This window comes from Tachyglossus aculeatus, chromosome 19 (assembly GCF_015852505.1).
Source record: "Tachyglossus aculeatus isolate mTacAcu1 chromosome 19, mTacAcu1.pri, whole genome shotgun sequence".
NCBI classification, from domain to species: Eukaryota; Metazoa; Chordata; class Mammalia; order Monotremata; family Tachyglossidae; genus Tachyglossus; species Tachyglossus aculeatus.
This window is the reverse complement of record NC_052084.1, coordinates 7,806,801-7,831,229: the sequence shown is the minus strand read 5'-3', so window position 1 is coordinate 7,831,229 and position 24,429 is coordinate 7,806,801. Positions and strand designations below refer to the sequence as shown.

At 40.6% G+C, this 24,429-nt stretch overlaps 2 protein-coding genes across 8 annotated transcripts in view; one reads left to right on the top strand and one right to left on the bottom strand.

Moving 5' to 3' along the window:
* Nucleotides 1-1,029, top strand: part of MIA3 (MIA SH3 domain ER export factor 3) — a 46,705-nt gene extending 45,676 nt beyond the window's left edge. For both annotated transcript variants that reach the window (XM_038761214.1, XM_038761215.1), the window contains one exon: nt 111-1,029. In XM_038761214.1, coding sequence (XP_038617142.1) covers nt 111-424 — 314 coding nt within the window. In that variant the 3' untranslated portion in view covers nt 425-1,029. The remainder of the gene's footprint in view (nt 1-110) is intronic.
* Nucleotides 1,030-2,493: 1,464 nt separating this feature from the next.
* The window catches only part of AIDA (axin interactor, dorsalization associated), a 35,964-nt gene continuing 14,028 nt past the window's right edge, over nt 2,494-24,429 (bottom strand). The window contains exons 3-12 of one of the 6 annotated variants that reach the window (XM_038760901.1): nt 21,930-21,983; nt 21,541-21,595; nt 19,535-19,598; nt 19,216-19,322; nt 15,160-15,171; nt 11,532-11,654; nt 9,547-9,669; nt 7,617-7,691; nt 6,610-6,727; nt 2,494-6,362 (exon numbers count right to left, since the gene is read on the bottom strand). In XM_038760901.1, the coding sequence (XP_038616829.1) occupies nt 6,266-6,362; nt 6,610-6,727; nt 7,617-7,691; nt 9,547-9,669; nt 11,532-11,654; nt 15,160-15,171; nt 19,216-19,322; nt 19,535-19,598; nt 21,541-21,595; nt 21,930-21,983 (828 nt within the window). In that variant the 3' untranslated portion in view covers nt 2,494-6,265. The other 5 variants (XM_038760904.1, XM_038760902.1, XM_038760905.1 and 2 more) reach the window with 5 other exon arrangements.

Genomic DNA, 24,429 nt, shown 5'->3' with positions numbered 1-24,429 from the left:
TTGTCCCAGTCTGTCTGCCTTACCTTTAAGTCCTCATCACCAACTGCGTTGACCTTGCAAGACAAAGATGTGCCCTTCTGACTTCTTGCACTTGTTTCTCTCTCTGCCAGGACCTGGCGGACCACCGCCCCCGGGCCTGAGAGAGTATTTACCCGGCCTGCCGCCAGGAATGAGGGACCGGCCTCCTGATCCCAGAGAGTACAGACGTGGACCCCCTCCTTTCGGACCTGTAGGCCCACCTGGGCCCAGAGGATACTTTCCACCCAGCTCCCGCTTACCACCTCCACCCCACAGCCCAAGGGACTATCCCCCTCCACCCTTTGTGAGAGACTCACAGGCTTCGAGTTCGAGAGACAACCCGCCACCTCCCGCGAGTCCCGACGGGGCCCGGGACTCCGTGCAGGCCCCAGAACAGAGCCCATAACTTCAACCTCTGGCCTTCAGCTCAGCGGAACGGACTCTAGGATTATTTCATCTCCTGAAGGATTTCAGTGACTTTGGAATTTCAGAAAATTATTTTAAATCTGTTTTCCTCTAACTCTACCATTTTTTGCAGGATCCCCTCCCTCCCCCAAGCCACCCTAGCAGTGTGAATTGGTGAGCTGAACACCTTTTTGTCCTCTTAATAATTTGGGATGGAAGAAAGTTTTTTTTGGGGGGGGGGGGGGTAACAGTGCACCAGGGCTGAAGACCGCTTCTACAAGCTGTAGTCTACTGCAGCTCTTTAAATGTGCAATACAAACGTACCTGTGTTTTCAGTTTTTAGTTAATGTAGCTTATGTAATGGGTGACTGATTTAAAGTGTCATCAGAACATTTCCTGTGGAAATATTTTTTTGTTAAGGAAACAGCTCTCCCCATTGCCCCCCATCACATTTTAATTAGCGTGCAGCTAGAGTAAACCATTGGTTTACAGGACTGTGAGGATACACTTAATTTTTAAAAAAATAAACCTGGTCCCAAAGACCAGAAGCACAAATTATACTGTAACTCTGGAAAATTTTACTAATAAAGACCGTAAAACTCTTTACCTCCTGTTGAAGATGGCCTGTTCATAGATAACACCTTGGCAACTATCTGTTAAAGAAAATATAAAAGGAGCTAGAAATATAAATGCTAGGTCAGGCTCTTTCCTTTTCAGGAACTTGTGGGGCCTAATCTTGAGAGATGGGGTAGAAGTAGAGGGTAAATGCACTTCCCAGACTGGTAGGAAAAGTAAAAAGTGTCAACACGCTTTCCATGGGAGATTATCCCTATTTCTCTGAAGACATTGAACACATTTTAGGGTTCATCTCTTGACCTTTTATAATGGAACAAATGAGCAGAGTAATGTATGAAATAACATTCAAAACCGTTCTCCATGAAAGCTGTTGCTCTAGGCCACAAAACCAAGGTAAGTTTAGGGATTTTAAACCTTAAAGTCTTTTAGGCTTGTAGCAGCTGTTGAATGCCTTTTATAATTTGAAAACCAAGGTATGTCTAACCTTATCCTTGGGAGAAGGGGCTATTTCTGAACTGAATAGGCCTTGAGCTAGCAGCTAGCTTCGTGTAGCTGTCTAGTCAACTGGCCTAACTGCAGGGTTTTAACAGGGGGTTTCCATCTAAATCCTTTAATTCTTTGGCCATAAAACTCACTCAGTTTTCAAGTCCTATACCATGCTCACCAAGTAGCACTGTAGCCAGTTGTCTGCTGTGTGACCTCAGGCAAGTCATTTCACTTCTCTGTAGCTCAGTTCCCTAACGGGGATTAAGACTGTGAGCCCCAGGTGGGATAAGGACCGTCCAACCCAATTTCCTTGTATCCACCCCAGCGCTTAGTACAGTGCTTGACACGCAGTAAGCACTTAACTATAATTGTTATCATTAAGTAGGAGAGTGGCCCAAGAACTTACATCCTGTTACGTCCAACTTGAGTTTTTCATCAGAAAGTGAATTGGGCCCATACCCCATATGGGAGGAATGATGGAGTAGTGGCATCACTACACTACTTTTATTCACAGGGTGGGCATGCTTAAGACTGAAAAATTAAAATGCCATGAGAGAACACACATCTAGGCTTAAAGTAACCCATCTTAAGAAAGTTATTCCATCCCACATGGTTAAGAGAACAAAAGTTCTGCTTTCAGCAAATGCACTGAGAATTCCAGGGATTAAAAATGTCCCCCACCCAAATTTTTCTAGAGACTAGAGTACCTCTCTTTTAGGCCTAGTCCTTGATCATCATCATCAATCGTATTTATTGAGCGCTTACTGTGTGCAGAGCACTGTACTAAGCGCTTGGGAAGTACAAATTGGCAACATATAGAGACAGTCCCTGCCCAACAGTGGGCTCACAGTCTAAAAGAGATTCTCTTGATTCAAGAGAACCAGAAATTCTGAAAGCCTGAAAGTGGACTGGCCTTCTAAGGAGTTAGACATTTGAGAACCTACTGCAAGTATGGCTTAACCGATAGCCACAGTATTAGCTACCCGGAAAATAACCCAACAAACCACGGAAGATAGCAGGAGTTTTGTTGAAACATATATAATTTTTCATTGAAACATGTCACTCAAATGCCATCCTACACAATCAGCTAATCCAGTCCCAGTTAACCCACCACACTGAGCTTCATCTTTGACTTTCAAATGCCATACATGCAGACTTACAAATTGGGTGAACTTCAAATTTAAAAACTAACAAAAGAAACATCTCAGGGATACGTATTGCTATTTCATCACTAAAACAATGTTTCCAAAAAAAAATTTGCCATTCTTGTACCCGACTGCATTGATTTTTACAGCACCTTTGGTAACTTATTTAGATATAAATTGTGTTCAGCATAATAATGCTACACAAACATAAGGTGGAAAAGGTTGGGACCCAATTTACATTTTGGACCCAAAGGAAGGAAACTAGTTCTATATTCCTTTGGCAGCAGGGGCCACTGCAAAATTGCAGGAGACAGTTGTGGCCTGCAAAAAAGGGCAACTTTTTAAATGTCTACAAGAAAATAGAATAAAGGAATAAAGTTGACTCTTCAACTGTCTCCTTTAAGCTGCTTAAAGTCAAGAGTGGGAGAAACATAACCTTGGAAGAATATTCCATTTCACAGCATGGCCTGCAAAAAAGGGCAACTTTTTAAATGTCTACAAGAAAACAGTATAAAGGAATAAAGTTGACTCTTCAACTGTCTCCTTTAAGCTGCTTAAAGTCAAGAGTGGGAGAAACATAACCTTGGAAGAATATTCCATTTCACAGCATGGAATAGGGATTTAACATGAGTAAAATAACTAATTTTATCATTCATGCTTCCAAATACAAGTTTTCTACACCTGGACTAGCCCCACCATACAAAAACAGTTTCTAAAAGTAGTAAACACCGGATGGGTACAAATTCCAGTTAGAAATCACAGTATCAGAGCTAAATGAACCTGATCATCTGCACAAAACCAGGACTTTCTTTTCTAGGGTTTCATTTGACCAAAAAAGTAACTTTGTGGCATACGTGGATCTCACGTTTTAATAAATTTAGAGATGTTGACTAATACGAGCAGGTTCAAACTAAATCCCAAACCCTCAAACACACAACCCTGCTATTACACCACTTCTCAGAAATAAATTAGAGCACCCTTAGCTTGTACTGCTCCACAGCAAACCATTGAATTACACCCTCAGAAATGGGTGTATTGTGCTACCTCCCTGCTCAGTCTCTTTTGTTCATTTGCACTGTCATCTTGTTTGTGCATCAGTACAGTTCTGTCCTGGAAAGACAAACAAAAGGTAGTTTCTGCTCAGTGCTCCAGGCCTATCTACAGAAAAGATTAGTTAAATGAGTTAGCATACAGAACTCACAGCCTTAACAGGAGAGGAGACAACTGGGAGACAATCACCTATTTGGAAACACATTTTTAGATCAGAAAATTGAAGCCAAGCTGTTGAGGCTGACATCTCTCACACCTCTTCAAACTGCATTAGTTTGTCGGAACCACACTTACAAAATAACGTGAAAAACCTTAGGGTAAACTCCCATTTTGCTTCAAGCAACGGTGACATTTGTCAAGCACTTGTTCCTAAGCGCTGGGGTAGGTACAAGATAATTAGGTTGGACGTCGTCCCTGTCCCTCATTGGGCTCACAAGTTACTGAATCCCCATTTTCCAGATGAGGGAACAGGCACAGGGAAGTAACTCGCCCACAATCCCACAGCAGGAAAGGGGGGGAGCTGGGATTAGAACCGACTCCCAAGCCCGAGCTCCTTCTGCCAGGCCACAGTAATATTTCTTCCCTTGAGGTATACGGACCAGAGAGAATAAACCAAGTTACAGGTTGTTACATTTTAATTGAGGAGGTATTTTTGTGATGATGTAGTGTACTTATAAAAATGCATCATCATTAATATTTTACTGAGCACCCCCCAGGGTGAATGGTTCTGTACAAAGTGCTCTAGGGAGACTACATAATTTGCAGAAGATTCGATCTCTGCCCTCAAGGAGTTTGCAATCTGTGAGTCCAACAACTGCTCTCAAAGCCAATCAATCATTCATATTTATCAAGCCACCAGGTAGCAGGAGATTATAGGAAGACGACCCTAAGTTTTGTGTGGCAAATTCTTCATCCGCTACTAGCGAGGCTGGATTTTGGCAGCTCGGCTTTGTAACTGTGCATATGAGGAGTTTTTTCACCACCTCCTTCAAGAGATGGGAAAAGAGACACTTGATCAAATTTAGTGGCAAACTACTGGGAGACTTGCCCACTTTGATCATATTATCATCCAACACTTCGTAGAAATGATCTAAACAGACTGGTGTAAATACAAAATACATCTCCCAAATGAGGCCAGAATGAATAGTTTTGATTGGGCTCACCTATAAAAATTATGTCATTGGTTAGTGTTACATGATACACGAAGCAAACGAATGGTAGGTCTATTTGGGTACAAAAGAAGCTGACATCGCAATCCCCCGCTGCTGGATTTTCTTACTAGTATATAAAAACGTATATGAAAGTACGTGGGTACTATATATAATCCACATAAAGCTCACCACAGACCTTAAAGTACTGTATTAAATATCCCATCTAATGAGTATAATGGAAGGTCTGTCTGGGTTCTATTTATGTCCCTTTATTATTAATCAAAAGTAATGTAATTATTCAAATTATAATAAGCTAATGACCTGCATCTTTTCATATGGGTGAATCTCAACACATCGGAATAAAAAATAACTACTAGTCCTAGCTATATCACAAAAGAAATTATCTGAACATTTAAAGTTTAAATTTAAAGTTTCCAGCCTTGCATACACATAATTGTAAGAAGAGCTATGCAAGTTTTCAAAGACTCACAATCAGTTTTCAGTAAAACAGCAGACCCCCTCGCAGGGGGTATCTTTAGGCGACTGAGTTGGATTGTTTTTAGGCCGGGCATCTTAGAAGCCACCTAGGCCACTTCTTGATCAAACATTTTCACAGAAATGGAAATGATTTTGCAACAATTCCAGGCTCTTCTCCTATCGGCCATTCACACGTGCCCAGGAAGAACAGTGGCACGATGACTGGGAATACTAATCTAGGTGACGTCTCTCTCAGTTTTATTAGAGTACTGTACTACGTGTTTGGGGGGTTCAAAATGTGAAGAACTGGTTGATGCAATTCGGAAAACCCCCATCGGGACTCGTGTACACAGAAAAGTTCTGGGCTCCACTGTGGTCTCCCTTTCTTTAGCCTGCCCGTGATGGACAAACTCTTGGGGGGGGGGACAGGTGGAGAGCCACTTCTGACCAGCAGCCTCTGTCAGTTGTGGATGCCTCGACTTGAAAAATCTCTCCCCTACCAAGCTCCTCCCACTGCTAATTAATAAGGTGATGGTTAATCCATGTCCAAGAAAATGCACTCATGCCAAAAAACAAGCAGATGGCACATTCGGATTACTGATTCAAGTCAGAAAAAGGGCATTTCCCACCCAGGTTCTAGTTTCGGTTTTTTCGATGGGGGAATGGAAGGATAGAAACTGCGGTACGTTACAAAATTTAGACAACAAATCACGTAACTCTCATAAGAGATTTCAAGAATTATGTGGCAAAATCTGCGTCCAAAGGAACCCTAGGCATCTCATATTTGCGTGACAGGCAAGATATCTACCGGTGAGGTCCAGATCTGCATCACTGTGACCAAGGGCCATGAGGGTGGCTACTTTCCTGCCTGTTGAAGGAAGAATGTGCTACACAGAGCTACCGTGATTTATAGGGAGTGGTTCAGTTCACAGAAATTGCAGGAGAATCACGTCAGCATCATTCCTTGTGCAACGTTTGATGGAGGTGAAGATAAAGTGGTTTCTTGGTCAACAACTGCAGTTTCTTTCGTTTAAAATCAGTGGGTTTCTTGTACCTGCCGGAACAACAAAAACAAATTTCAAAGGCCAACCTACTCCAGACCAATATATTTAAAATTCAGCAAAGGAAATTACCACCCACTCCCCTCTAATTCCCCATCCCACCCCCACCCTGGACCCTAGGCAGGCTCTGCAGTAACACAAGCGGATAACTTTGTGTTTCAGCAGGAAACACTAGGCCAGTCTGGATCACAGGACCAACCGGTAGTACAGAGGTACTAATTTTAGGTACCCAACACTTACAGTTCTATTACAATTGGCCCTGGTTTAATTTCATCCATCTCCATGAAAGCAAAACACTTGGTGCTGGTAAACCTTTTCTTGGGCTTATAGTGTTTGAATTCAAAGAAAATAGCTGCACCTAGAAAAAAAAAAACTGAAATGAGCAACCAACAGACACCACCTTTTTCTAGTGGCTCTTAATTCATGTGCTTGAGGGCAGCACATTAGCACGAAGCAATCAGAGTTATTTAGCTAGGTGACCTTCAAGTACGGACCCTGGGCTATTGCACTTGAAATGTACCATCTCCCACTAAAAACTAACTTATCTGAAGTAGAGTGATAATTTCTCCATTTTTTTCTTGGCTGAACTAGACTGACTCCCCAAAACTTCCACTCCTCTATCACTCAAGGTTGAGTTGTGAAATGACATTTTAGAGCTCACAAAATGTTATTAGGTGTAAATGCAGTGAGACCCTCACTCTGCCAGACCGTATGACTGAGTGTGAGATCACGACTAGGTAACTGAGAATGTTAAAATAAGTCCTCCTGAAAATACTTCCCTGATCACAAAAACAAATATTGGGTGTTTTTCAGTTAGCGACGTGAATCGGAATGCCGATATAGGAAGTCCTAAAACAGAAAAAGAAAAAAAAAAGGGTGTAGACACTATGAGGACACACCAGAGTGCAGAAGAGAAGGGTGGCTTATTCCACAACTAACAAATTGTGATCAGCTGCTTTTCCCTTTTTTAAATTCCCACTCAGCTATCGGGTGAACGTTTTTGGTTTTTGGTTTGTTTTCTTGCTTGTTTTCAGAAACCAGCATGTAAAAATTACAAAGGGGAAGAGAAAGAAAAACACCCCACCAATCTATGCAAGAGCAATTCATTTCAAAAGTAAGTATGAAAATTGGGGGAATTTATTTTAACTGGTTACCTATAAATGCTGCCTTAACCGGAGCTGTGCTGAATCTTGGATTTTAAAGACCACCAACACACATCTATTATTTTCACTGATGACACAACTCACAAGTTACTAGAAGTTTAACAATGTTCAGAAACGTGTGCACAGCCTTGGAACTTGGGTCCAAATGGACTGCCTCACCTGTCGGGGGGAAAAGAGAAACCAATCGCTCAGGAGACAACAGGATCAGGGTGGGGGAGAGGTGGGCACACACGGCCAGCCGTCTCCCTCCACACACAATAGGATTACAATAGTTAGGCAGCTAGTCACCTCCCTTCCCCAAAGCACCTCTCTCCCTCTCGAATCCATCAAATGACTCCCCTCTCATCTTGCTAATGCAGAACTTTCCCGTATCAAATAAGGGAGCAGATCTCTTGACTTAGGCTCCTCTAGGTCTCTCTGAGATCTGACACGAGAGTGATGTACGAAAATCCTACAAGAGATTTCAGTTGTTTTTACCAAAGGAGCAATTTTTCGCAGTGGGGATTTCTCTTCAATCACTAGCAATTCGGATCTCCGGAAATGCCCAGGTGTGCGTGGTTTGGTGCTATTATACATAAGCTTAAGCCTCAAGGGCAATCTCTCAGAGAAGGCTGGTAAACACCAAAACAGCCACCAGATCCTTGCAAATATACGTCAAGTGTGCGCCTCAGAACCAAAGCCAGTTTGGACAGCTGTCGTCTTTCAAAAATGAAGTCGGTTACCCCAGGGGTGCAATGGAAATTTAAAACTCTGAATAGAGTTCTACTTTTAGCATCTTGTGAGTCAAGTCATCAAGGTCACAGAGGTGTGTGAAAACGGAAAGGTTAACACATGGACGCTCTCCCACTTCCATCACCATCTCTGTCCCTATGTGTCTATAAAGGGGAGGCAGGACACAGGAAATCCCTAAACATTTTGTGAATAAGAATTGGCATTTTTATGGCCCATTTCAACCCGAAATGCTCTTCACCCAGCAGTCCTCAGACAGTCACTTTTTTGGTGTTGTCGCAGGCAGTATCGGCAGCGGTTTCCTCACGGTACAAGTGATGAAGGAAAAGGTCAAACACCTTGGAGGCTGGTTTAAATTTGCCAGTAAGAGCTCCTGGCAGGTTTTTTTTATGGTATTTGTTAAGTGTTTACCACATGCCAGGTACTGTACTAAGCACTGGGATACAGACAAGCTACTCAGTTTGGACACCGTCCATGTCCCATGTGGGGCTCACAGTTTTAATCCCCATTTTACAGATGAGGCACAGAGAAGTTAAAGGACTTGCCCAGCGTCACACAGCAGACAAGAGGCAGAGGCAGGATTAGAACCCAGGTCCTTTGTACTCCCTGGCCTGTGTTCTATCTACTAGACCATGCTGCTTCTCATGTTAAGTTTAATTACGCTCTTAAGTGTTTCTAAAGTCGTCTTCCTACTGATGATTACCCTGCACTTCTATCAATTTCCCCTTCAAAGAAAAAATGTTTGAGACTCCGAAAATAGATCTGAATCTGAGAGTCAGAAGCAAGTTGGGGTTAAGTTCCTTGTGGGCAGGGAATGTGTCTATCAACTCTACTGTATTTTATTCTACCAAGTGCTTAGTACAATGCTCTTCATATAGTAAGTGGTCAATAAATACCATTGAGTGATTTAAAAAAAAGGCTATCTTCCTTCCAAAACAGCCAAGATCACATAAGGTAAAAATCAGTCACAAAAAAAAAAAGAGCCACTTCCAAACATCATGTAACGGAGTAAGAAAATTTCCCAATACTCTGTCCAGTCTACCACAGACAAGGGAAAATGGAATCTGTCCCTCCCCTCCTCCACCCAACTCCACTACAAGACGTTTGGTTATCATGGGAGCACCACAGGCCCACTAAGGCCCTGGAACAAACACGCTCATCCTTTTTCACTACGGACTTTTGCCACATTTCCCTCTAAGGCAGCTTGAGTAGAATTCCTTCCATTACAGAACCGTATTTCGAAAGAGCTTCTTGGAAATGGTTTCATTCCTTGAATACTACAAACCTTTTGTCAATTTTTCAACATGCTTCTGGAGTTCAATGTCAACATTAAAATGCACATATGTATCCTCCTTCCTTGATGCCAGAGGAGTATCTTGCACAGGAGTTAAATCTATGCCATTCATGTCTGCAGAAAAAGAAAGGGGTTTCAACTCTTGGGGACCTTCACAATCACAACCCAAAGCACCTAAATTAGGCTCTAAGCAAGAATTCATTTCCAGAAGGTACACGGACCATCATTCAATATATTTTCACAATCTGAACACCAATATTCAATTTTACAAGCTTTTCTTGGAAGCATCTACTCTGATTCGATTTCTCGAAGGCTTCAGGGGATAGGGACCTCAGTGTTGTGGTCAAAGTGAAAATCAAGGATGGAAAATAGATGGTCCAATGGGTTATTTATTGCCCGTAGCTCCTGCTCTCTAGAGACAAGGGGGCTTTCAGCAGCAAAGGGATGAACTGGCTCTAAAATGATTCCAAGGGAAGCAGGGAGAAGTTTGAGGAATAGGTGTTTCTCTACTTGGGCCCACCGCTCTTAACCAGCTCCAAGGATGCCTTGCTTATTCCAAGGGACCATGTACCTAAGGAGCCACTTAAAACTAGATTTAACTTGCAGCAGCGCAGACGGGCCCTGGACCACCAAGATTCTCCTGACATCCCTGTAGGCCAGTCCCAACCCTGACAGCATAGCCTCACACTGACCCTTTCCAAAAAATTAGCACATTTGGCAATTTGGGCCCCTCGAGGGCTCAGGGCCAGAACACTGCCGATCAAGACAGAAAGAAAGGTGTTCAGAGCGGCTTTGTGCTCTAAGCAATCTGCTTGCCACCACCCAGTTCTAAGGCTCACTTTCATGAAAAGCATTTTAATGAGAATTTGAGTGAGACACAGAAAAGAGTAATACGATATCCGAATTCTGTAGTAGTATATATTTTCAAAAGCAGATGCAACACTTTTGCAGGCAGCTGGTTCTGTACAAGTATGATTCCAATTACATGAGTGACATATTCTATTTCTAGTCTATTCTGGCCTCTAGTCTGACTTCTTTTAGGAACAACCTTATTTCCATTAAGACCATGAACTATGTGACTTCGGGATCATTTGCCTGGCTGAGAAAGAGTACTGTATCGCCACAATTCAGTAGCCGGTTAAATTTGATTCTCTAACAATCAAAAGTAGGGAACATTAAAAATTAGGTGACTCCATTGTTAGCTGCTGTTGTTTAATAATTAAAGACACCCGAAAACTTCACCCAAATGTTCAAAAAGCAGCTTTTACAGAAAAGCTCAAATAAAGTCCTAAAACCTGGAGAGGGTGGGATCCAGGACTTCTAGATCAAGATAAAAAAAAAAATAAAGTTGTTTACAAAGAATAACTGAGAAGTGTGAGAAAAAAATCCTAAAAATAATCGTGCTTAAAAACCATGGCAACCTAGTCAAGGATAACAAACATTTCACTTTTTTAGGGCCCCACAGGATTACATTCAGGATATGGATGTTTGTGGGTGTGTCTATGTTTTTCCGTCTCCACTGGTGATTCAAGAGCCTGGTTCTCATCCACCTCTGCAGATCTTTCCTCTTAAATTGGCAGGAGAAGTCAGGGGAGATGTGGGATGGAACTGGATTTTATACAGGTAGGATTAATAGAAAGGACTGGCCAGGTTAATTTTATGAAACCATTTCCTTGAGGACAGACGTTTCAAGTGATAAGAAGATGTCCATCAGCTGTAAAAAGACCAAAGGAAAGGAAACCCCCAAAGCACTATCATTCATCACAAGACAAACAGGAAAGGGCTCTCGGTCTGTTCTTCAAAATTACTTGGAGATGGGAGAAGAGCTATTCCTCGGGATCCTGCTCCCTGCAGGGTGGACGGCAAATGAATTTGCTGCATAGATGTTACAAAAACTTCAATGTCTTAACCACAAGAAGCAGGAGCAGTATATATATAATTCGCCAAAGGCAGAACAGAAAAAGAGAACTATTTACCCTTTACACTAACTGTAATATAGGGATCGATGCATTGCCCAGCATCTTTCAGACCAATTTTCTCAATTTTGATAGTGAGTAACGTCATTCCTGGTTCAGATGGCAACCTTGGTAATAAAGTACCTGGTAACAGAGAAACAGCAAACATTATAACATTGATAATTTCACTTTAGGTACTTTATAGACCATAGAGGGAATGGGAATCCTCCGCTCTCAAAGGGATTTCCTATTAACTGATCAACGGATCAGGCACCACTTCCCATTCCCAAATTGTTACTCCCCTGGTATGGACCTTTATGGCCAATTACATTAAAAAGTGTGGATCCAGTTGTCTGGTGTCATTTGCCCAGAACGGATTCACATTTTCAAGACCACTAAACAATGCTACGCTTACCAAAAATGGAACTCACACTAGAAAACGTTTCCTAATCCACTAACTCCTATTCAAGAGTGGAGAAGCAGAGAAAGCTCAGTAACAAGGCTTTAATATCCTGCTTGGAAAGTATCAACTAAATGTCCTGATGGTGCCTAACAAAAAAATCTCTTGGTTGGAAGGTATCAATTCTGGTTAACTATTCATTATTTTGAGACACATTGTCTTGTATAATAAAATGGACTTAAAATTGGCATCCCAAGTTTTAGTTTTATCTCTGCCTTCTACCATCAACTTTGCTCCCACAGGATTAGTGAAAGGTCAGAGTGAAGAAGCAACGAGGAGAATCAGATTCGCTGAAATCTTCCAATTGGAAATCTGAGACCACATTTCAACCCACTAATTAGCCACAAGAGAACATTTTCTCCATTCTAATCAGCAGTTTTAAAGAGTTCAGAAGGCAGAACTTTACCTTATCAACTGAAGGTATAATGAAGCTTCCAAGGGTATTCAACATATAGATATGTATTTACTGTCACTTATGAAGGGAGATGGTATAAGATTTGAAATGACTTTACTCAGTTATTCCATTTTATTTGGAAAATATATAATGCATTTCAATCACAGTATCATTTGCATTATTCAAAATATTTAACCTTTATTAAATATTCCCTTCAAAACATTAAGGTACCTTCGAAAGACGTTTAGGTACTTCTACAACACAGTGTTGATTTCCCCATTCTACTGACAAGAATCTTTTTTTCTTTAATGATATTTGTTAAACATTTACTATGTACCAGGCACTGCACTAAGCGCTGGGTAGATACAAACTAATCACATTGGACACAGTCCATGTTCCGCATGGGGCTCACAGTCTTAATCTCCACTTTACAGATGAGGTAACTGAGGCACAGAGAAGTGAAGTGATTTACTCAAGGCCACACAGTAGGCAAGCGGTAGAGCCAGAATTAGAATCCAGGTCCTTCTAACTCCCAGGCCCGAGCTCTAGCCACTAGGCCACACTGTTTCACCAATTTAAGGTAGATGAGTTAATCCACTTGCTCAAAATAATCCAATATGCCAGTGGTCTTGCTAAGACCAAGCCTATAACCTAAGACTCTTTTTAAAAGATGACTTCACACTTCAATGATAACAGTGTACATCTGGGGAGTGAGGGGGAAGAGCGATTATAATTATTAGAACAATGTGCCCTGCTGTACAAACAAATTTAAAAAAACCCAAAACCCCCAAAGAACTCTTCTCTCGAAATCCAGAAAATACAGGGATGTTCTTGACACGCTGGCACCATCATTTGTAATAACGTACAACCCTGTCCCGGTTATTTAGAAGCGGTTATCCAGTTTGGGAATGATCCAGGACTTCTGTTTCTTCTCCTTCCTGCTGCCTGCTTATTGGCTGTTTCACTACAGATGCAGATGCTGGGTGGTGGCATGGAGAAGCTCTAATATTCAGTATTGCCACAAAGGGGAAAACTATTCATAATAATTCTGACTCACAACGGTTCCCTCAGTAGTTTAGTGAATAATAGTAGGAAACTGTGTTTTTGTAATGTCTTTGGGCTTAAATTATCCAGTCCCTGTTCCTGCAGCTAACCAAGAATCAGCTGCATTTGGTAATATCAGCGTGTAGCTGTCAGGGCGTATTTAAACCAAATGAAGACTAGAGAAATGAAAGTTGAGACCCCAAATACGGGACTAAAGAGAATTGCTTTACAAGTTACAAGTTCAGTAACTTTTCATCCTGAGAAGAGCTTTACTACCTCACATCCATCCCCCAAGCTACTTTGATTTTTCCCACGACTACATTGCTGTGTTTAAACTCATCTTTAGTAAACAAAGGGCTAGGCTATCCCTCCACCCTTTCCTGAAGGAGCCCGCCTATCCGTTCTTTAATTGATTTCAGAGGCACACAAAGTCCCAGAAGGAGTGAAGGCAATTCACAGGCAGGTGTGTATGACGATGATGGTATTTGTTAAGCACTTACTAAGTGCCAAGCACTGTTCGAAGCACTGGAACACTGTTCGTTTACGTTAGCCCCACAGAGCTAAACCACCAGACAGGAGACCGAGTGGTTCTCCTCGCTGCCGTTTTGGGAGGTGTTTGACTTTCCCATCTGTAAGTGGGACAAACTTGAAAATCAAAAAGGGGTATTTTAGGAGCGTCATCTGTCTTGCCTGCCACTCTCCCAGATCTCTTTATGGAAACACACTGAAAAACTTTCCCCTTGTCAGCACAATTCATTATCTCCACACTCTCCAGTGAGGCAGCAGGTTTCCTCCGCTAACATCAAGATAATTTCCCTTTAGGAAAGGACACATTGCTATTTTGGCACTTCCATTAATGGAAAAGGTGATAAGCATAAGCACAGCAAGTAATCAATACTACTCAACAATGGGGAGAGGCCCCAGGAGAGCAAAGATGTAGGCAAGAAAAAGAAATTGGATGGAAGGTGATTTTGTTTTTACAGTTTTTAAAGAGCCTTCTTGCCAGGAAAATCTTTTTTTTTTTTCAAATGGAATTTGTTAAGTGCTTACACTGTGCCAGGCACTGTACTAAGCACTGAGGTAGATACAAGGTAATTGGGTTGGACACAGGCCTTGTCCCACATAGGGCTCACAGTCTGAATCCCCATTTTACAGATGAGGTAACAGACACAGAGAAGAAGAGTGATTTGCCCAAGGTTGCACAGGAGACAAGTGGCAGAGTCAGAATTAGAACCCAGGACCTCTGACTCCCAGGGTCCATGCTCTATCCACTCAGTCACGTGCAGATTTTGTTCAGAATCCATTTCCTGCCAGTTTTGGGACCCAACATTATGGAAGATTCTCCCTTCCTAAATTCACATTCAGATTTACATCTGGAGCTCAAAAATTCTAGGACTTTATTAAGGAGTCATTTATTTTCTCAGGTGATTCATCAAAAGCACTGCTTCTATTTCCAAAGAGGCAGTAACAGGAAGAAGACAATTAAATTGACTAGGTTTCTCTTTAATCCAAACAGGGCTACAATTGAAAGTGAAAGTCCAGTTTGTGTGTAAATCCACTAATTGAAGATAAATACAACTGACAATGTGATTAAGACCACAGACCAGAAGAAGACCCAAAATTTAGCTTGAAGAAGGTTTTAAATTAGCTACAAATAAGTCCGTTCATACATTTGGAACTAAGATACAATATGCCACCTCCACCTGATGATGGAAAATGAAGGGGAAAATACTTGAATGATAATTTCATACCTTCAGTGACTCCTGGGTTAGATGAGAAGGGCAGTATATGGTAAAGCAATGCGATGAAGCCATGCAAGAAGAAGACAAAGATCATATGACAACTGGGAAACAGGGCAAGACAATGGGCACTGAAGCAAGGTTTCTAAATGGTGAATTTTAATGCACATCTCAACATAAAAAAACCTTCAAGGATAATTGACTATTTGAATAACTGATTTTACAAAGTGGTTCAGCTATAATTGCTTTTAACTGAAAGTTACAAAAAGGATCTAGAAAAAAAGAAATGTGTCCCACTGATCCAATGAATAGATCAAGGGACAATGGACAGAGAGAGATACCCTTTCCAAAGTAAATAAATGGAATTATACGAAAATGTTCATAAACGTAGGAATAGAATACTGTCACATGTCTCCACACGATTTTTGTAAACATGAATCTCAAGTCCCTAAACCATTCAATAGTATTGTTTTTAAATGAGGCAAGCACTAGTACTAAAATGGTATTTCTAGTTGTTTTATCTATTTTAGAGCTTTTAGTCAGTGTAAAAAGAAATGTATTAACAATAATGGAGACAGAAGTTCATTTACTATCATGCAATATGCCGATTTACCTCCTCACACTTTTTCCTAGAAGAATCACAGCTGGGCCTGAGGCTTAGGCCTAATGACTCATTTAATCAATGCCCTTCATGTTTAAAGGGCCAACTAAAGAAATCTTTCTTTAAGCATGATGAAGGCAACTAACTCACAGAGAAAATGAATCATTACTGACCACTTATTTTGAAACAGTCACAGAGTAACTTTTCAATTCCTCCGACTGGGGCCGGGAGAATTCTGTTCCATAGCATTAAATCCCTGAACCCTCCAGAGCCTCACTTTAGCTACAAAATGAGTACCTCTCAATAATCAGAAATCCAGTCACTCCACAGGATGTACAGTGGTACAAAAGACACTTGGTTCCTGCTCTCAGGAATGTTACAATCCTATATATCAGACTATTGTGTCACAGGTGCATTTCTTCTTTTCCAATATCATTAACAAGTTAATAGCAGCTTAAAGTATCATTCGCTACACATTTGGAAAAAAGCACCTGGTAGCAAGTGAAATAAAGGAAAAGAAATGAATTTGAAATTAATTGACGGAAGGTCTCTTGGCAGAGATGTAATTTCAGAAGGACTCCGAAGATGGGGAAAGTTGTGATCCGTAGGATATGAAGCGGGAGGGCACTCCCAACAGGGAGAAGGGTGAGAGCAGGATTTTGGCAGCTGGAGACTTAATAAGGTGGAGTGAAAGGTAGGTCAGTTAGATAGGAAGGAAGAATGTGAGCTGGGGTGGAATGGGAGAGGAGAGGATAAAAAGAAAGGAGAGAGAGAGATGAGGGAGCAGTTTAAAGCTAATGGTCAGGAGTTTCTCTACTCCAGCTTTCCCTGATATTGGCCACAGGCAATTTCACAGTGAAATGCAGTTTATCATAAATCACATTAATTGGGTTAATACAGTGCTCTGCACACAGTAAGAAGTGTTTGGGAGAGTACAACATAACAGTTGGTAGACATGTTCCCAGCCTATAAGGTTAAAGCTTAATGTTATATTGATATTAATCACTGAAAGAATGTGACTTTAAAAATAATATTCAGGCAGAAAAGAGCTTAATAAAACTGCCAAAGATTATAGTACTATAGCATAATACAAAAATCTGCATAGCCTCTCTTTAATCTCAAATGTCCACTTAGTCTGAATGTTCTGTGGTATGCCACTAATGCAGGATTGTGAAGTGCAGAGGAGAGATATCTAATTCCCTGAATTAAGGATGATATCATATTCTCTAAGTTTCAATGCTGTTCATTTTTTTTGCAGCAGGCAAACACAAAAATAAAATCAGGATGGCAATTCTAGAACTTATTATAACAATTATAACAGTTTAAGAAGAGACTGAAAATGATCTAGCCAACAAAACTAAGAAAAGATTCCCTCCTTCCACAAAAACTTGATAGTTCTTAAAAATACAGTACATAAAAGCAAGACAGACTACATAAGAATCCACTCTCCCCTCCACAAAATTAGCCTGCAGTCCTTAGTGAAAGCATTAGGTAAACTTTAGAAGGCAGCAGTGCCAAGTGGAAAGTGCATGAAACAGAGTAGTGGAGTCAGGATTAGAACCCAGGTCCTTCTGACTCCCAAGGCCAGTGCTCTATCCTCTAGGCCATGCTGCTTCTCAGTGTCAGCAAGGATAAGGAGGCAGGACAGGCAAGAGTGAGGTTTAGTTAAAAGTTGAGTTTAAGGAGAGCCAAGAGTGCAAGGTGAAGCGCAGTGGGTGAAGAAGGATGATATGTAAGAAGGGGAGGGCTTGTGGGAAGTCCTGAGGCTGATGGAGAGGAGTTTTCACTCGATCCCAGAAGAAACCAGTGGAGGTCTTTAAGGGGTAGAGAAATGTGTGTCAAGAAATGCTTCTGGAAGATACACCGAGTAGTAAAATGTAGTTTAGACTTGAAGGAAGGACAGGCTGGAATTTGGGAGGTTAGGGAAGAGGCTGACATAGTAGTCTAATTGTGCTATGACAAGAGGTTGAAACAGGATGGTAGTTGTGCGTGGACAGGAAAGGATGGATCAATCAATCAATCATATTTATTGAGCACTTACTGTGTGCAGAGCACCGTACTAAGCACTTGGGAAGTCCAAGTTGGCAACATATAGAGACAGTCCCTACTCAACAGTGGGCTCACAGTCTAAAACGGGGAGACAGAGAACAAAACCAAACATACTAACAAAATAAAATAAATAGAATAGATATGTACAAGTAAAATAGAGTAATAAATATGTACAAACATATATACATATATACAGGTGCTGTGGGGAAGGGAAGGAGGTAAGATGGGGGGATGGAGAGGGGGACGAGGGGGAGAGGAAGGAAAGATCAAAGAAATCTTGAAGTAGAAGAATCTGTAACCTACACAGGAGGTCATCTGGGTGAATGACATTACCAAAATTGTATTAAATTACAATCTAGGATGTCTGTTTTTCACAGGATGAGTTTATATGCCCCAACGAGGGCCAACCCTATGGTACTGTGAATAAAGGCAATGCTTTAAAAGGGCTGGCCCCAGAGTTCACACACATGATCACCAGCATTGCTCAGACTGGAAGCAGCACAGTAGGCTTGGGGCTCTACATGATAAGAAGTTCATCTAAAAGTCCCCAGAACAACCAATGAGCATGGCATTAATTGCAGGGGGCATGCACTAACCAATTTTTTTATGGTATCTGTTAAATGCTTACTAGGTGTCACCCACTGTTCTAAGCAGTGGGGTAGATATAAAAAAATGAGGTCAGACACTGTCTTAGACTGAGGCTCACAGTCTAAATGAGAGAGAAAAGGTACTGAATCCTCGAGGCACAGAGAATTTGAGTGACTTGCCCAAGGTCACACAGCAGCCAAGTGGCAATTTGCCCTAGGTTATGACCAAACACACCACACTTCTTTCTCTGACTTTACACAGCTAATCAGAAATACAAAAGGAGATAGAAAAAATCATACATGGCCACTCTGTCTCCCCCTTTTAGACTGTGAGCCCACTGTTGGGTAGGGACTGTCTCTATATGTTGCCAATTTGTACTTCCCAAGCGCTTAGTACAGTGCTCTGCACATAGTAAGCGCTCAATAAATACGATTGATGATGATGATGTAAAAATTCTGGGAAGGTAAAGGGATGTGGCTGGTTAGTAGGAATAAAGAGGTTTTTGGTACCACTACTCCTTTTTCTAAACCAACGGTCATATGATGTTCGGTCATATGATGTTCAGCCAATGTCTTTTTTCCAGCCAACAAGGTAGAAGTAAAGGGGAAGAGTCTCGTTGGGCTCTGGTCTGATTATTTCCAGAAATGTTTACCCCAACAAGATTATTTTCAGAACCATGTGACAGCTGCCACTTAGAACATGGCCATGGGAATTTGCCAAGATTGGCAAGGTCTCCAGAAAAAGATTTTTACCTCCCTCCTACTAAAACAAGCTTTGTACCTCTTGATATAGCTTCAAATGAATATTCTTTTTAACTGGGGCTCCCCTACCTGGAACTCTAGCAGGGAAGGAGTCCGGAGACCCTGCTCCAGCTCCACCTTCTTCTTCATCTTCCTCAAATTCCAAATTCTCCTCTTCACCCGGTGCTAAAATTTTTCTACATAAAAAAGGACACAAAGTTCACAGTTATACATATGAAAACCTCATCAATCTGTTTTTTCAATCATTCACTTCTCAGTCTACAACAGCCAGAGTAGAATGAAAATAGGCACAGACCATTTTCACTGTTTTTCACTAATTTTCACTGTGGAATTCCAAGAGAAGTATCTGTAGCAGTTTGGGTTTTATATATATATATATATTTTTTACCTGAGTGGGACAGGCTGAACATCAAAGGGGAATTCTTTATTATAAGTAAGAATATTCTTTAGGACTGTAAAAGAAAAAAAGAAATTTGAATTTTACAGAACCAGAAAAGTAAACATTACACCTCATGTTTAATCTGTAATACAGTCACAAATATTTTAGAATGCTTTCTTTAAAAAAGAAAAAAAAAACCTAAATCAACCATCTCAACCATAACCTACATACTATTTTACACACTTCGGTTAAAAGCTAACCAAAGAGATATGTCTTATAGTTGCATAACAAACGCCAACAAACCCAAGATTCTGACAGACCTCCAAGAAAAGCAAGTTCCAGAAATACCAGAACCCCAAGTAGAACTCCAAGTCCTTGTAGTTTATAGCAGAAAGCTGGCTTCTAAATTTGATAATAGCACGTCAGGTGATGCACTGAGACAGGTGGTCTCAGCATTATGACTTGGGGAACATACTTTATAAACCACCAACTCACAACTTTCCCTTTCTTGCACCAATATTTAAGGAGAAATCTCATACTTCCCAAACCACAATTCTGTAACTCTCAAATTAAAAAAAGTCATAAAGGTATAAGTGTATGATTACACATACATGCAAATTAAAATCTGGGCAGACCTAAACAGCCAGTTGATTTCCAAAGGGAAAGCTGCCAATGATGCTACTTTCTCTTTTCCAATTGTGCAGCGAGTGTTGAGATGGGTTATTCAGCACGAGGAACCTGAACTGCATGGTTAAGTAACTAGAGTTCCAACAGCTCAGTTTTGAACCCCACCCTATGTTTTCATGAAAAAGATCTTAACATAGTTCAGACTTCAAAGAATAACCAGAAGTTTCTCCCGTCATAATGAATGGATAAGTCTCCAGGGGGCTCTTAGGTAAGAAACCTTGACCATTGATAGCATGTCTCTGACAAGCATTCCCAATACCTGCCAGGCTGGTACTAGAATCTAGTTCTCCTAATTCCCAGTACATAGTAAACACTGGGGCACATAGTCAACACTTAACAAATGCCATTAAAAAAAAAACCCAATTAGTTAATCAATCCATCAATCAATTGTATTTATTGAGCGCTTACTGTGTGCAGAGCACTGTACTAAGCGCTTGGGAAGTACAAGTTAGGCACCAGTACAGCTAAAAGTATATTTGTTTTACATTGGCTGGGCCTTCTATGACATGTTGGGGGGGATTTTTCTGTCACTGACAAATTATAACCATCCAGAAATGTCAAAAATGTGCAAGACAGGAAGACACTATTATTATTATTATTTTTAACTTTATATGGTACCGTTAAGCGCTTACTATGTGTCAAGTACTGTTCTAAGCACTGGGTTAGATACTTTAATCAAGTGGGGCACTTTATGTACACTTGACAGAACCATGGAAATAAACTTTAGATATTTTTACAGAAAATCATTTAGAACTCTCACAAGATACGCTGAATTCAAAATCAGTGTTGGGAAGGTTTGTATTGAGCCACAGCATAAATCATCTGCTTTAGGCAAATTCAATTCTGATTTTACTTTTAACCCACAATTACCTAAATAAGGTTTTTTTAACGGTATTTGCACCTGGGCTTCTAAACAGAAGGGCATTGATTTATCCCAGTCTATGAAGTGAAAATAGTGATACTTTAAAAAATGCCATGGCAATCTCAATTATATATCTATGATTGTCAGTCACCCACATGGGTTTGGGGAGACCTCTTGGCCATCCTCTCACTCACTACCTGTGGACAGTTTCCCCATTAACCAGCTGGGTCTGGGGCCAAATCACCTGTCCATCATTCCCTGTTCATGCTGCCCCACACTCCTGTCTCCATCTTCAGATACCAGCATGGCTACTCTGAATTTCCTGGATTTCACCACAAGTACTAATGTGCTCAAGAAAGCTGCCAGGACAGCTGTGCCAAAAAACCCCTTTCATTGCTGTGGGCAACTGAGAATGTTTTGTAAAACAATGAAAAAGAAAACAATACAGCAGTAGAATACAACTTACTTGGTTCTAGTTTTTTCAGATCCTCCAGCTTAAATTCTTCTTGAGACTGTGTGGACTAGATTAAAATAACCACATATTACTCATCTTTTTTTTCTTCTCTGTACTCCTAGCAATTTTTCTGTTCCAAGACAGATTATAATTACTTGTTACTTTTACTTTTCTAGCAGTTGGGAGGGCACAAAGAAGAGAAGGGAGAAAGAAGATAACTAGATTAATTCATGTCTTTCACTTCTGCTTTTGGATGTTAGCTCATTTTTAATCAAGCTTTGAAACTTACAATCCTGCTAGAAAAACCATTTTCAAAAAGAATTTTAATTCTGCCACCTCAGCTGATTTCTAGTAGTGTTGCTTCAGTTCCTTTTGAAAGGAGGAGGGAGAAAATTACCTACCTGCAAAGCTGCACTTCGCAATTCCAAGCATGTTGCGATTTTTCCTAAGGTTTTCTGTAAGGAACAGAAAGTGATATGAATAGGACTAATGATGTAATTTGACAGTTGCTAGCCTTCAAAATCTGAAAGTTAATCTACAGTAACTAGATGGTGTCAATTCTTCTAAATTCATTTTCTAGGAACAGAAGCCTCTTCTGTCCAATTAGGGCTAGACAAATCTAGCTCTTTTCCCCAGTTCTCCAAACTTCTATTTTACAAGGTTAGACAGTTTGGAGCTCACCACCAGCCCAAGCCAAGCCCTAGAATTGTGGTTCTGGAGCTGAACACCAAATCCCAGTCAATTCTGATAAAAGTAGCCTCCCTCCCAGATCAAGGTAGAGTACTACATGCACGTTCAGCTGTTCTCGGGACCTGCTAGGGCTCGCACGGCCAGAAAGTGTACAGGCATTTCCATGCCGGGGTCCAATTTCCAACCTTGGATTGGGCTCCACCATTTCACGGCCAAATCCGAATTGGCCCATACCTTAATTAATATTATCTTGACCTCCACTCAGACAATATAGGCAGCATTCCCTAATGGAAAGAATATGGGACTGAAAATTAGGAGAACTCAGTTTTAGTCCCAGCTCCATCACTGGCCTGCTATGTGACCATGAGCAAGTCATTTAACACGTCTCTGTCTCAGTTCCCATCTGTAGAATGGGGATAAAAATCACTGTTCTCCCTCGCTCTTAAGACTTTGCACCCCAAGTGGGACAGGAACTGCATGTGAGCTAAATATCTTGAGTCGACCCCAACACTTAGGAGAGGAAGGCTCTAAGGCAATGGAGATTAAAAACTTGTTTTTCCTTCCCCTTAGACTGTAAGCCTTATGTGGGACAGGGAGTGGTTCCAACCTGATTATCTTGCATCTACTCCAATGCTTAGAACAGTCCTTGGGCACAAAGTAAGTATTTAACAAAAACTGAATAATAATAAAGACCTATTTTTTTTTTTTGGTCCCCAAACTTCCAGTGCCCTGTAGGTATCTAGTTCTTTAATGCAGAATCACCCGGTTCCATCTGGAAGGATGAACATATTTTAAAAGACAAAGTCCACTTGGCCTCATGGCAGACAACAAATAAATGTTGGTGTACAACGAATATACGGTGCTATCACCTGGAATCTATAAACTCAAGGATTTCCGATACTAATTTTTTATCAGAATTCATTTGGATCATATATACAAGCTGGTGTGAAGGATGATATCCTGAAAGTAGAAGAGGTGAACAAAATCCTATATATGATTCTATATGTGAGTTAGGAGACAGCTAGTTGGCCAGAGAACTTGGTACTCAGAATTTCCACTACTATAGAAGCAGAGGGATTATAAACATCACTTCACTCCTCCTCTCCTACACTCAAAAATATCACCATGGTTTTTAGGAATACAGTTTTACCCAACTCATTTGCTCTCTAATCGGGATAAAGCCAGAAGAAATTCTTCCATGGTTAGGGTAAAACAATACAGCAGTCAGTTGAAGTTCAATAATTCTGAGTGTATTAATAGATTATTATGACCCTCCAATTTCTACAAAAAGCAGGAATAGCTTTTTATATTGAATCTACTGAATTATGGCTAAATACCAGCAGGCATTATTCATAACTACTTTAAGGGACCACACCCAGTCCTAATGTAAAAAAAATGCAGCTAAACAACTGCTGTAATTTTCAGCTGCAGTTACAGCTTTTTAAAATAACCAAAACACTTTGAATTTACCAATGAGTACTGTAAATTCTGCTTGCTACAGCAGGTAAAACTATTCTTCATGTAAATAAATGCTTCCAACAGTGACTAAGTGAATCCAAGCAAGATCGGTTGTGCCATAATCTGAGTAATGACTGCTAGTTAATGCATATTAAGTACTAAATACAAAGCATAAGTGAAGTTTGGGGAGATTTAAGTTTTAAACAGTTCACTTAGATTCAGTTTAACAACTAAAAAAATGTTATTTTTTCCTGAAATGATTATTTTTTTCTTTGCCAACCAGAATAGTGATTAAAGCAGTTAGGGCTTATATTAGGCTTAAACCAAAATCCACATCCAAGGATGCAAAAAATGACTAATTAAAGGCATCAACTAATACTTAAAATGTTCTTGTTTAATGAGGAGGAAAATGGATTTGGAAACCCAGACAGCCAGAGATCATCATAAAAAGTCAGACATATTCCTTAAACTACTAGATTCAAATACATGCAGACAGTGACCTATTAAACCAGAATACTGTCTGGTTTAAATGACTACAGAATAAACAAGCAGTGCTGGAAATCTCATTACCAGTACATCTGATAAAAAATAAGGAAAGGTTTTTATGCCTCATGGGGCAGAAAGTATTATTCTGCCCAGAAAGTTACAATTCAAAAAAAAATATCTGCTATGTCAAAGCAGAGAAGGCAATCAACTAAGCATTTTTCTGTAACTAAACAGAATGTCTCATAATGATAACACTATCACATCCTG